General features: G+C 42.6%; 1 protein-coding gene across 3 annotated transcripts in view; it reads right to left on the reverse strand.

Moving 5' to 3' along the window:
• Nucleotides 1-225: 225 nt before the first annotated feature.
• hk2 (hexokinase 2) overlaps nucleotides 226-14,722 on the reverse strand; it is a 67,789-nt gene continuing 53,292 nt past the window's right edge. For 2 of the 3 annotated variants that reach the window (XM_080499835.1, XM_080499834.1), the window contains 3 exons: nucleotides 12,044-12,199; nucleotides 3,142-3,378; nucleotides 226-1,333 (listed from right to left, as the gene is read on the reverse strand). In XM_080499835.1, the coding sequence (XP_080355961.1) occupies nucleotides 1,189-1,333; nucleotides 3,142-3,378; nucleotides 12,044-12,199 (538 nt within the window). In that variant the 3' untranslated portion in view covers nucleotides 226-1,188. Of the gene's footprint in view, nucleotides 1,334-3,141; nucleotides 3,379-3,398; nucleotides 3,488-12,043; nucleotides 12,200-14,722 lie in introns of those variants that run through there. The other variant, XM_080499836.1, reaches the window with a different exon arrangement.

Consider the following 14,722-nt stretch of genomic DNA (forward strand, 5'->3'; position numbering starts at 1 on the left):
TTATACAGTGAGTACTTTATGGTCTGTATAAAACATTTGCTTTATAAAAAATACTTAAAAAAAAAAAAAAAATGATGATCTTCACTCTGTAATGAAGATAAAAATGTGCAGTGAGTTGACCTGTGCCTGAACTCACCCATAGTGAGCTGGGACCAAATCAAAGGAAAAACAATGTCGATTGTTGAGATTTGAAGAATTTTTTTATTACAATTGCACAGGCGTTGATCCCACAAATCTAGATTTTGAAAATGGGGCTCAAGACAGAAATTTGTCCAAACACTGATTAACCGTTTCATTTCAAGCGTTGACTGAAAAAACCCCCCAAAACAAAACTAAGCCAGAAGATGTTGTTTTTCACAAATCTCCTCAATCTCCTCACTTCAATGGATTTGGAATTGGAGCAGAGATGCAACTGCATGGCCGGGGTTCTGGTCTCACTGAGGCTTGTGTCAAGACGGGACTCCGGCATTAATCCCGTACCAAGTCAAACATTTTGATCACGCTGAGCAGTGAACACGCTGCATTCAATCACCAAGTCACACCTTCATATACTCTATATTGGACATCACCGTGTCTCCTTCAGCCCAAATGATTGTTTCCCAAAACTGTTTGAAAAAGTCGTCAGATTGTCTCCCAAGAGAAGATTATAATTTGTACATGTATTTCATGAGCAATCTCTTTATTGTCCCTTCTTCCAAGTGATTACAACACACAGAGTAAAAACAAAGTACAAAGAATGACAGAAAAGTGCCTACATTTTTGGCTCAACTCAATTCTCCCTTTTCCACCGATCTCCTGCTGAATGGGATGTTTTGTTTAACTTGTGAGGCACTTTGTGATATCTGACATTAAAGCCGCTTTTAAAATACATATTCCAGAATTTCATGAAACGTGTTGGAAGCTCCACACAAATCCTTTGTGTGATACACAGTAAAACCTGAGCTATATAGGAAACAGGAGTGTAGAAAAGGAGCTTTGGACCTTGTAACAGTCACAGTCAACAAAAGGTGAAGCATCGTTTACCGTCCCAGTTAAACTCCATGATACACACTTACACATAAAATAACTCTGAAAGAATATTTCAGTACTAAAAGACTAAATTCATGTCAGTAACTATTTGTGGGTCACAGGACATCAGTCATAGTGCTCGGGCCCGCACGCCCGCCCGCCCGCCGCCGCCTCCACTCCTCAGTGCTGCTGGTTGTCCTTCATGCGACAGGCCACGGCGGTGATGAGCGCCGCGCCCTTCCCGCTCCCGTCCTCCGACTTGTGGAAAGTCACCTGACACTGAGGAGCCAGATCCCGCAGGGTTTCCTGCATGACGCTGGAGAAACTACAGGAAAAAAAAAGTCAATCAAAGTTGATCAGATTCAGCTGCACTATGGAAGAAGAGCAGAAGAGAAGAAGGAGCGAAACACTGAATTCATTCTGCTCAGGTTTATGTTTGCTGTGTTAATTCTGTGAATATGTGGCTTTAAAAAAATCTTCCAAAGCTAATCAACCCAGAGAGCTTTCAAAGTCATTAGGACAAATATTCAAAGCAGGCTGTCAGTGGTAATTCCATAATGCTGAGATAATCTGCAGACGATTTGCACCTAATGTTTCTGATCTAAATCAGGCGAGTCAAACACATTCACCTCAATTTCATGTCGAGTGGTAAATTAGTGCCATAACACCTTTAGTTTTTAATCTTTAAAGCTATTCTTTGTTATGAGACAGAGTATACGTAATGAAGATGATGATATTTGCACAAAACCAAATAATTACTGTGGGAAATGACTCCAATATGAACAGAAAGCCAATTTTCATGAAACCTTTTGGTGGAAAATACAGTGAAATGTTCAATAAATCTGATATTGTGACAGCCGACAGTAAACACATGTTTCCTCCTTATTCATTTGGGATAAAAGCCAAATACTTTGATATACAAATTCTTTCATTCAAACCAATATAAATACCACTTTGCCAAAGATAACCGCACTATGAAGCACAGCCTGATCATCTTCAAATCAGCAGTAAAATGAATGCATCCAGAAAGTTTTCATAGCCTCTCACTTTTTCCACATTTTGTCATGTTATAGCCTTATTCCAAAATAGATTAACTCATTTCTTCCCCTCAAAATCCTGCATACAACACCTCATAATCACATCATGAAATGTTTTGGGGGATTTTTGCAAATGTATACAATTTTTGTTTACTTCATTATTTATTAGCCTTGCTCCTGTGTGAGCTGCAAAGCTAGCTAGCATGCAGCACGGATCGACGTGACACATTACTCAGGGCTGCTCAGCAGCACATGGTGGCTACAACAGCAAGACGAGGTCAGGAAAACAGAAATATGTGTTTTAGGGGAAATTTAGGAGAAGCAGAGGTGCTAAGAACAGGGCAGATACAGGCGGAAGTAGAATCTGATGCTCATTTCAGAGGTCGGCCCTCCTCAAGAGGAGTTTCACTTTAACAGCGGAAGGAGATGAAGAAGAGGAGAGAGAGGTTGGGGAACAAAAACAGAACATGGAAAATCACAGCAATGTATATAGTTCAGGGAACGCAAGCAGACAGACATTTGTTTTGAAAAGAGGTGGAGCAGAGAGGCCGAAGAAGAAGCAAAGTATCGTACATGGAGACGAGAAGAAGGGAGCACCAAATTAAGAACACTGATGAAGCAGAACGAGATGCACATAAGAGAGGACGACAATGAGACAACACAATGACAGCAATGTCGACAGTTCAGAGAATGCAGAGAGAAGAAGAAGAAGAAGAAAGAAACACTATTGGCCGTATCCATCTGATGCTAATTTTAATAATATGAACACTTTGTGTTTAATGTCATGTCCTGAATAAATTATGTTCATTTAATCTCTGTGTTCATAGTTGGAAAGAAGTGAAGCAGAGGAGAGAATGGAAGACGAGAAAGACGAGAGCATCTCCGGTAGCCAGAGTCTATAATTCCCCCCATGTGGGGGGTGGGGGGGGGGATCCCCCCCCAATTTGGAAAATTCAATTCAAGCACTGGAAACAATGTGTTTGGAACAAGCTGCGAGCAAGTACAGAGGTAGTTCATTCCCTGCAGCCCTGCAAGAGAGTGTGATTCTGTTATGTAATACGGTTACACCATCTTCTACTGCACATCTGGATCTTACTGAGGGTGGGTCTTGTAAAGGGTCCCGTCCACTCCCACGGTGACCGCCAGCTGATTCAGGTTGCGGTTCTGGCGAATCCTGTCCACCAAGGCGGCCAAACCGGCGCCACAGAGCTGCGCCGCGCGGCGGGCCACCACGCCGCACACCTCCTTCACCAGGACGCTGTCGTCACACGTGGAGATGGTGAGACCCAGGTGCTGCAGGATGGAGCGCACCTGACGCATGGCCAGGCGGTCGCTGTGAGGGCAGAGGACATTCCAGGCGTAAGACACAAAGGAGCTCTGCTGCTCGCAGGGCTGCGTCCACTTGATGTGCTCAGTGTTTGCAGCAGGGAAACTCGTGTGACCTTTGAAAAAGACAGAATGGAGTCGACAACAGGCTGGATCGTTCACATTAATTCTGATCTAATAAACAGCTTCATGAGCGAACGATCGAGGAGACGGGGCCGCGTTTGTGACGAATATGTGATCCTCTGATTAATGTATTGAGTCATTTGATGGAACAGCTGAAGAGCGACATTACAACAATATATAGCAACAACACCTTCAATTATTTTTTTATCCAGCTGAAATAACTTTCACATGATTCAGTGACGGTGAGGTGTAAATTGGTTCAGACACAGAGTGAGGACTCTATAACCGACAGCTTTCTCATATGACATCAGTCCCCTTGGACCCGTGGTCCCCTGTACCTCCCAGACATTCGTCCTTCCATAGCCTCACTTTAAACATTCAACATTTATCCATTCATCTGATGTGACAACATTGTGGTTTCTTTGAGGAGAAATGCAAAATGACACACAGCCATCTTGGTGTATCTCGATGTGTCTATACTAAGCATGTGGAGATGAATCGATATGAATCAGTATCAAGATACAAATGGGCGCAATACGAGTGTGTCGGTCCCTTCACACTGTGCATCGGTGCAATTTACAGGTGAGATGGAGATTCATCGGTCACGGCACGCTGCATCATGCCTGCATTGACTTTTTCACGTTGTACTTTGTCCAAAAATATATTTGTTTTGCACGTTGTATTTTTTCACATTGTATTCAATTCTATCCTGTGTTTCCGAGGCCTCATCGCTGTCCGTGCTCCCCTGAAGCCGCCGTAGGAAGCTAGTCCCGCGGCGCGGAGTTCCTCCAGAGCAGCATAAAGCAGGTAGAGGAGATCTTTGATGCACCGAAACACTTAAAATCAGGCGTTTAGAAGTACTTTGGCTTTTTATAATAACGATGGTCAACTTGACAAGACGCAGGCGGTTTGTTAAAGAATGCTAGTGTTCAGCACAGCACAGGAACGTGAGCTGGGGTCAGACCGTCGTGAGACAGGTCCGTTTTACCCTACTGATGATGTGTTGGTGCAACAGTAATCCTGAAATCATGAACTCGTGGAGGAATTTGACATCTGATTGAAATGCAAAATGCAGAGAATGCATTTTGTGTGTGTGTGTGTGTGTGTGTGTGTGTGTGTGTGTGTGTGTGTGTGTATTGACATTACGAGCCGGATTGCTGTTGCAACAACACATCATCAGTAGGGTAAAAGTAACCTGTCTCACGACGGTCTAACCCAGCTCACGTTCCCTATTAGTGGGTGAACAATCCAAGGTGTTAGCAGTGAGAGTGGTATTTACAGACAGATGTTTTCAGAAGTGTATTTTATTTTTTATTAATTTGTTGTGTTATTTACATTGAATATGACTCAGTGTCAGTCAGACACTCAGTGAGAGTCCGTCTGTTTACAGCACCTGCTTCTGACAAATAATAGATAAATAACAGTTGTGAAAGACCAACCATTATTGTGTAATATTATTATTAGTATTATTTATATTTGTTTAGCATGTGTCTGGCAGAGAGTAATGTGGAAATTGCACTATTGAAAGTGTCACTTCAAGTTCCTCATTGATAGTGACTGTTGTTGTTGTTGTCTTCCTGTTTACTGTTTACATTGTGACAGTGTGATAAAACTAGTTCCAAATGTGAGGAACCGCTTCCTGTTCCTTATGTGTTTTCTGGTTCCAAATGCTGACGCTGTGAAAAGACCTGTTTTTTGTCTTGTGCTTTTGAAGAGGACAAAAAGAAGAAGAATCAAGTGAAGCAAAATGTTTTTGTTAAATCTGCTGCTTATGAAGATTGAATAAAGAATAAATCCTCTGCCTCTACTACCATACGAAATTGCAGCTTCTTATTTTCTGTTTCCATTTTGGGTATAATTTCTTTACATCATGTTGAATCGTATCGTATCACACCAAATCACATTGTGTAGAATTGAATTGCCATCAAATCAAATTGTATCGTATCGCCAGAGGATTCAATGAATCGCTAATGTATCGCATCACTGGTCGTGTATCGAGATTCATATCGAATCGTTGTCAGTGATGGAGTCACATGCCTCGTCTATACTGGCTCAGGCTTCACCAGATTAATCTTGAAAATTAATCCATTTCTATGACAGACGGCCTTCTGGGTAAATATGGATTTGCGATGGTGTCTGCATTGTCAGAAATGTCACAGTGCAAAGCATTAATGTTGATCCAGCGACTTGAAATATTATCTCCATCATCAAAACTCACATCAATCTAATCACTTTCTTCAGCATTCATATAATGCGATAATCTGATCGCTCAATTGGAGAAAAAATTATTCAAACAGTGATAAAATAGTGATCACGTAAAAGCAGCTTGAGACTGAACAGTTGATTGTAGGAAAATGCTGCCCTCTGCTGCCTCCTTATTAGCGAAGTTTTTGTATTTGCGCTTCGCCCCCGTTTCCACGGAGACGGAGTCTAAGCGTTCTCAAAAAGTGGCGTTTTCTCCAACTGAGATGGAAATGGAATGTTTACAGTAAAGATGCATTTTCCCCAGTTTCCATGGAGTCTGATCGTTTTTGAAAAGTTCCACCTCGGATGCCGTTGCATTTTCAGTGGCCCAGAGCCTCAGTTTACAAAAACCGTCCTCTGAGAAGCAACAGGCGACTGCCAACATTAATGTGGAGAGTGACTCCCGCAACTGTTGGTACCAAGTCGTACCGGCCCCTGCTGGTCCTTTAGATCCCTGAGCGGTGTGGGGAGGGGGGGGGGGGGGGGGGGGGGGGGGGGGGGGATGCTTCATGGGCTACAGCTGCTTCTCCACGTCATCTTGCCCAGGCTGGCGCCCTGGAGACGTCACTGCAGCTTTGCCTCACAGCGTGGACGCTGTGGCAGAGTCTGCCGCTCCTGATTGGCCTCACAGCTGAAGCAGCTCCAGTCGTGGACCCACCGCAGTACCAGGTGCCAACGAGGGCGGAACCACGTCGGTCGACACCAACCGACGGAGGCCTGCTACTACTATTACAATGCAAGTCAGAGGTTTATGAAAGAAACCAATGGCTGCATGTTTCACACAATTGTAGCGAATGCGACTGATCCCATTTGGACTTTCGCTACAGTTCAGACATTCAGAAGACTTGAGGAAAAATTTGAAGCGCAGGTTTCTTGCAGCTCAAAAGACAACTGCTAATCTCAAATGCTTTCACATTTGACCAAGCACAAATGGAGAACATAACAGCCAGCACAGCCTTTATAGAGCTTCCTTACAGAGAGCTGCCAGCAGGCCCAGCCGACTGGAGTCTACAGTCCCAGATGCCAACTGGCTGACGTGTGACGCTGATTCTCAGCAGCCAAGTGTAAGACGTCTCAGAGTGGCTTTTAATGTTTGAAGTACTTACCGGAAAAGTCAAATCAACAGGATGACAACATGCGAGACAGGTATATTATAATAATCTATTACCAGCATTTCCAAAATAACGGATTAAAACGTCTCCAGTGCTGCAGCAAGAGTACTGAAGCAATTCTCTCTCGTATCTCCTCTTCATTGGCTCCCTGTGAAATCTTGAGGACAATTTTAAATTCTTCTTTTCACACCTGAAATGCTGAATAACCAGGCTTCATCATATCTTGAAGTCCTATTTCTCAGGAGCAAAACACTTTGTGCTCCAAGTTCTGCTTACTGAGGCCCCGTTAACGCAACAACGTTTTCCGTGACAACACCTAATCTGTTAAAAAAGTGTTGCTTTGGACACAGCGACAATGATGAAGCGACCAGGCCGGGGGGGGGGGCTGTTACTTGTTTTTGTAATGAAACCACACAGACATGTGCAGAGAACAATAAGAAAATGGAGAGCACCCGGCATCCGTATGGACTATTGATTGAACTGGATGCAATCAGAGGCGAGTCTCAACCACAATACAACCGACATGCACTATAAAGCTGGAACACAGACCGCCAGTCATACCACGACAGGAGCCCCCATGTTAGTTTACACCAATGTCCAGGTCAATGGTTATTTAGGGCTCTGATGGCCCAAGGATAAAAACTGTTGAGAGTCTGGATACATGGGTCTTCACTGATCTGCAGCATTTACCGGAAAGCAACAGTTCAAAGATGTGATGAGGAGCGTGGGAGGTGTTTTCTTTTTCAAGCATATGGAGGTGGCAATCTCCTCCAGAGAGGTCAGAGGTCAGCAGGCAGCCAATGTCTTTATGACCCTCTGCAGGGGTTTCTTGTCTGTCAACGGTGGATCTGAAGAAGGTTGCCAGCAGCCTCTGGTCCTGAAGGACTCTCAGGAAGTGTAACCTCTGCTCCACTGAGATGTGGAATCTAAAGGTCTCCGTCACCACCACCTTGTTTTGTGGAGTTTGTGCAGATCAAGCAGTTTGTTTATTAGACTGTCCGGGATGTATGTAGCAGTCTTACATACGTTCTTCCAGGTTTTTCCAGGTGCACAGTAACGGCGCTCAGTGACCTTCTGGTAGTCTCTGCAGAGGGAATCACCAACGGTGAAAGAAACTTTCCACCTTGGGAGCCGGTGTAAAAACTTCACAAATGCAATGGATCTGCACACCAGTGTTAAGCAAATGGCACCCCCCCAAAAGTGAAGAAAGTTTTAGGCCCCGTTTCCACCGCACAAAAAGTGCCGGGCTAGACCGGTCTAAACCACTCCGGTTCGCGTGTCACCACAGGAGTGCGGTCTAAACCGCTCCAGACCGCTCCAAAGGCGGCCAATTTTCCGCTCCCCTTCCGTTGGGGTACCAGGACCATGGAACGGGTCTGAGTTTGAGCTGCTGTCTGCTGATTGGTCAGTGATTTACTACACGCCCTCAATATGTTAATATGTCAGCTGGATGAATCCTCTGCTGTCAGTGTGGTCAGCTTTGCTCTGGTTGTTTTTATTTTCCTTTTCTTTTCTTTGCTGCTCAGCTTTAGTATTTGTGGTGAAAGAGCGGACTTGAGGCAGGGGGAGACCGGGGCTCGGGACTTTGCATCGCGTTGGCGTTTTCTGTTTGCAGCATAGCGCTCGACGTGGCGCTGATGCGCGTCCGGGACACCGGAGTCTGGAGCTTTGGGCTCCGGCGCTGACCGCGCTCCGGCAGCTCCGCTTCCTAGAGGCGGTCAGTGTTCTGTTCAGCCGCGGTCAGTGGGGCTTTATCGCGGGGACGGACTGCGGAAGCGATGTAAAGGAGCTCGGAGCTCGGCGCCTCCGTGTTCCAACGCTGAGCTGCCGGACCGCGATCAGCGCCGGAGTGGAGTGCCTCCTGCGTTTGAGCAGAAAGATCAGACTCCCGTGTCTGTGCCTCAGCCAACCGGGGGGGTCTCTATTCCGTGCTGCTCCGTACCGCTCCACTCCGTCCCGGCACTTGTGTGCGGTGGGACCGGGGCTTTACAAACACACTTGTATATGTTGTGCAAACAGGGCCTGACGGTTCCAAGGTCTTTAAAAAAAAGTAGAATGGGAGTCAGAGGTTTCCGCTATCAGACTCCTTTCATGTGGAACCAGCTCCCAGTTTCTCAAGCACTTTCTATTTTTGGAATTAGGCTTGACGCTTTCCCATTCAATAAATCTTATCAGGACTGGTTCTGGCCACAGTGGACTCATTTGTAGTCAAAGGTTTCACTGCACTGAGATTTGCTTGGTTTTTCACCTCCTTTATATTCACGTCACCGTTACATGGAGCCAACAGCTCTTCTGCAGGACTGCAGTAAATGTGAATTGCCTTACAGATACATTTTTAATGACTAACATTGTCATAGTGTGCCTTCTGATGACAATCTGTTTGTTGCTCTGTCGCCTCTCTTGCTATCCCCCAACCAGAACAGCAGAGGTTTTATAATTGAAAGGGAGTCCGTCCCTTTCCCTGCTTCCTACTCTTCCCCATGAAGTATTTGTTGTTCTTTTTATTTGTTACTGTAAAAGAGCATTGAAATGACTGTGCTGTTTTATTATCCATCCATCTTCTTTCCCACTGATCTAGTTCAGGGTCAAAATAAAACTGAATCAAAGCAGTGATAATTGGATTGGTTTTGGCGCGACTGAACCATTGATGCTGCGATGCTACAATTTGATGAGGTTCACTTCAGGCTTCTTGAGCTTAATGACAAGTTTCCTTCAAATCTATTTTAGATGTGCTGTCATTGCCATCTCATCAATATTATTAACATTGGAGAAATATCTTCAGCAGTTTGTAATATCATTCCACCATAAAGGAGTTAATCTAACATTCAGCTGTTATTATCTAGTCATGATGCATATTAACAGTGCTGAAGAAAAGTGTATGAGCCTTTAAAATTCCAGTTTTGCACATTTGGAAAGAAAATGCAAAGTGACCTTAAATGCAAATGATCTTTCTTTATGTCATAAGAAACAGTTATAATTAATTCCTTGAGCTTGTTTGGAGGTTCTCGCAAGGGAGGACAGATGGATGATCGTCTGCTGGGGGGATATCGACCTCTTCCACCCAGAGCGGCGCGTCGGGAGGGACACACATGGATTCATTTCTTAACCCTTAGATGCACACGTGTGGTCAAAAATGACCCCACAGGTTGTTATTATTCAACATCTTTTAAATGAAAAGCTGAATCAATTTGATGTGAGATTGCTGACATCACATGTTTAAGTGGGACAGTATTGACAGTCAAAGTTGCATCAGATGTGAGAGATGACATCAGATGTGTAAGTGGGACTGTCAGAGTTGCTAAGAATTAAAGTTTCATAGAAAATTCCATAGGAACTGCTTGTGGAACAGTGGGGTCATGATGCAAAAACTGCAATTTCTTAAAATTAATGAAATAATAAATAAAAATGTAAATGGTCTCAAGTCACAAACATGTTTTCTGAGTAATACTTAGAATATGAAAATATTGCAACTCTTTGTTTTAAAGATTTTCAAGAATAACAACCCGGTATATTGCCAAAACGCATTGATTTTGAATTGGGCTCATTTTTGACCCCACGTGTGGAAGAGTGTAGGTATTGGTAGGTTGTGCATCCAAGGGTTAATGAACACAAGTACTTAATGACGGCACTGCCTGGACAGTAAAAATTAGGTCCCGGTTACACCTTCTTTTTTTTTTTAAGTGTGGGTTTACAGGACGACGCAGCTCAGAGCTACTGAAAATGGACCTTTTAAGCTTTTCAGCAGTTTCAAGGATTTCTAATCCTCGAAACACTCCTCCTGCACACCCTACCTCTTTTCTCCTGTAAACCCAAACCCCTGGGCCTTTTGGCAGCTGCCTCCGCCATCTTTCAGAAAGCAGTGCCTGTGGCACACGTGATGCAAAACAAGGCTAACTATTGGCTGTTGGCTTATTCTCCTGCTGTGCTGCTGGATTATAACATTACTACAGTTACAATATTTTCACTGTTCTGCCGTTTCTGTGTAAATGGACGTTGTTTTCAAAACGTTGCTTCTTCATCGCGGTCTTGGGCTAATGACTGACTAATGACTCCTCAACAGCAAAGCTTAACATTGAACATGATTTAATCAAGCATGAAGAGATTTCAATTCAACTTTATTTATATAGTGCCAAATACAACACAGTCATCTCAGCGACTTTTTAATTCAACAATAACATGTGTGCACACGGGAGTCACTGAATGGTTATTATGCATCGTTATATAATGGTAAAGGCTTGGCAGAGCTTAATTTGGGCCGGATCTTACCGGAACAGGATCCGGCACCTCCCAGATTTTGACTGGCACTTATCTGATTGGCACATTACAAAAATAAAAAAATTATTTGTAGATTTTTCTTTTCTGAAAGTACAGTGACATTTGATGAGTGGATAAATTAACAATGATTTTGTGCTGGGTGCTGAAACATGGGAGGGAGGGGGGGGGGTGAGGAGAGAGAGAGAGAGAGAATGAGAACATGAGAGAGAGAGAGAGAGAGAGAGAGAGAGAGAGAGAGAACATGAGAGAGAGAGAGAGAGAGAGAGAGAGAGAGAGAGAGAGAGAGAGAGAGAGAGAGAGAGAGAGAGAGAGAGAGAGAAAGAGAGATGCACTCCAGCTGATTGTCCGTGGTTCTTTAACGCAGATTTATCATTACTTTATTAAACATTTAGGTTAATTGATTGTTTGTGTCCACGTGATATTATTGGCCAGTTCAGTTGGCAAAAGGTGCTTTAATAATAGAAGTATTCCATGACATTTTTGTCTCTGTGTTGCCATCGTAACAACACGCAGCCTATGTTCCAGGACCTAATGATTTACAATTTAAGCACTGAGCCTTCGTATTCTGCGACTCTAAAGGACTTACTTTTTGCCACTGCCACTCTGCCACTTAGCACTATATGTAATCAGAAGGACTTTATCTGGCTAATTTCCGGTCTACTTCCCTTTGGTCTGTGCTCCACATGACTCGTTATATCATATTGTGATGAATGCCTGACATTCACACAGAAGAGAAAATCACTGTACAGACTCAAGAAGTGGCCGATATCTGGCATAATCGTCTCACTGCTGTTTTCATTTTATTTTATGTCACATTCTGAATCCTTTGTCTTTACATTTCCTGTTCTCACCTCACTCTTTCCTCATGCAGATGGCATCTGTGGAGACATGCTGAAACCAATACTGTGCAACACTCACCTTTCAATTTGTGACAGGAACTTGGTCTCAAAGATCCCTCGGGTCTTCAGTCGCTCCGACACTTTGCCTCTGAACAGCAGGCCTTTAGCAGTGAAATCCATCAACACGTTCCTCACAATCTCTCCCAGGTACATGCCGCTGATCATCTTTTCGTACCTGTGAAACACAAATGCAATGGTGAAAACCTTCCACCGCTGAAAAATGACCAATTCCCACTGACACTACCTCATAGTCGAAAGAAAGAAGTAGCAGCTTCTTCTTTTTTTTTTCAGATTCCACTTGCTCCAATTGATTGGTTCAATTAAAGAAAAGCTAAAGAGATTAAATGGTCTTCTCTCCGGTTACAATTCACCTACAAAGAAAACATTTTTGCAGCTTCACCAAGAAAAGGGAACAAATGCAATAAGCAATACGATGGAGTTATGCAAAATAATGGCATCAGCTCAAAACAAACAAAACCCTTGTTTATATGTTGTTTATTGAACTTGATGGAATATTTCCTCCCACTGAGATCAGATTGTCCCGACAAAATATACTTGATCAGACCGATTGCAGAAATAAATGTGACAGGCAGCTGCAACACAATCATCACTGCTGACAAGTGACAAATACATGTGCATGTAACTGAAAAGCCCCTAATGGGCCAAGCCAGATGAATACATCTGTGTACTTTGCAAAGCAAATGTTCACATTAGCATTCACACTTTTCCAATTTTAATGGGAAAAAAATGAATCCCTCTCTCAGGCACTGTTGTGTGCACTTGAACTCTGCCTATAATTAAGATGCATCTTCAAACACACATGTTAAGCACGCACAGAACAACAGAGGAACAGAGCAACAGCTGTGTTTTCTCCATTAAAAATGACAGTTTTATGGTTTTTCTACTTAATGGCTGCACAGTGCTGAGCATTTCCACTGTGCATGCCTAGGCTTTTGCTGGGTACTCCAGTTTCTTCCCATCATCCAAAAACATGCATGTGAATTTTAATTGGTCACCCTGAATGGTCAATGTGAATGACTGTCTCTGTGTTTTCCCTGTGATGGACTGCTGACCTGTCCAGCAAGCACCGTGTCTTTACCCACAGTCAGCTGGGATTGGCTGCCGCACCATGGACTCGCAACAAGATTAAGATGGATGGATAGTTTTGACTCTTTTAATCACCGTTTCTACTGCAGGTTACAGAGCAATGGGACTTGTGGCTGAAATAGCTGGCATGCCTATTGTCCTCAATATATGTGGAACAGGCGTCATGTGCGGACTTAGCACCTGCGCCTTAAACATGCTCCCATCCCCGCCTTCAATTAAGAATAACTAAAACCCCATAAACTCCCCTTGAAAGTTAATTTGATGCCGTAAGAAGCCGGTGGTCCTGCGTAGGATAAGATACATGGAGTTTTACAAGTCGGAGACACACATAGGGCTTTTCCACCAAAAAGAACCAGGTGCTAGTTTAGGGTTGGCGCTAAGTGAGTCACATCATTGAGTCACTCCAAAGCATCGTACATCAGCGATTTCACCAACGTAGCACTGGCAGCGCACATACAGGAACAAGCAGATAGACTGTATTCAGTTTGGACCGGCTCCATCTAGTCTGGTCTGAACCTCGGATTCAGACCAAAGAGACAGAAAACATTGAGTCTCCTCGTCGACCTATTGTTGTTTTTTCACGTCCTTCTTGCTTTCCCTTACCAAAAAGAAGTACATTCAAGTATACTTCAAGTATACTAAAAATCAAGGTAGTATACTTCAAGTTTACTTTAAGTGTACTTATCAGAAGTATACTTTACCAAGTACATTTTAAGTATACTAATAATTATACTTATATATATACTTATTCTAAAGTTTACTTACATTTAGACTATACTTGTACTTGACTATACTTATCAGAAGTATACTTTACCAAGTACATTTTAAGTATACTAATAATTATACTTATATATATACTTATTCTAAAGTTTACTTACATTTAGACTATACTTGTACTTGACTATACTTATCAGAAGTATACTTCACCAAGTACATTTTAAGTATACTCATAATTATGCCAATGTTATATATGTATATACTTATACTAAAGTTTACTTACATTTAGACTACACTTGTACTTATCAGAAGTACATTTCACCAAGTAAAGTTTAAGTATATTAAAATTTAGGCGATACTTTTATACTTATATGTATACTTACACTAAAGTTTACATTTAGATAATACTTGTTCTTGAGTATATCTTATTAAAATGAAATATGACAAGATATAAAACTATTTGCAGTTGTATTTTTGACTGTAGCCCATTTAATATATTTTCACATTTGCTAGATTGTTTCTGTACTATACTATACTGTAAGATAATCCAAATCATATCGATCCGATATTTGACTTTTTTGGCAAAAGGTCAGTATGTATGTGGCTTATAAGTTTATAGCCTAAGTGAACCTGGTGTTTCTCATAGTCTACATAGTGTCATAACCTTTTTTTTGTTTATTTCAAACAACTTCCAACCCTTAAATGGCACATATAACCACCTATTTTATAACAATGGAAAAAGGAGAAAAATAACTTATCAGGTAGTTTATTAATGCTCATAAAATGGGAACATTTATTAAAGACAATGAGCTCTTTCAATCCCGTTCATATGGATTGGCAGAGGTACAACATACAGTTTATCAGTCTCAACAAC

This window comes from Blennius ocellaris (genome assembly GCF_963422515.1).
Source record: "Blennius ocellaris genome assembly, chromosome: 7".
NCBI classification, from domain to species: Eukaryota; Metazoa; Chordata; class Actinopteri; order Blenniiformes; family Blenniidae; genus Blennius; species Blennius ocellaris.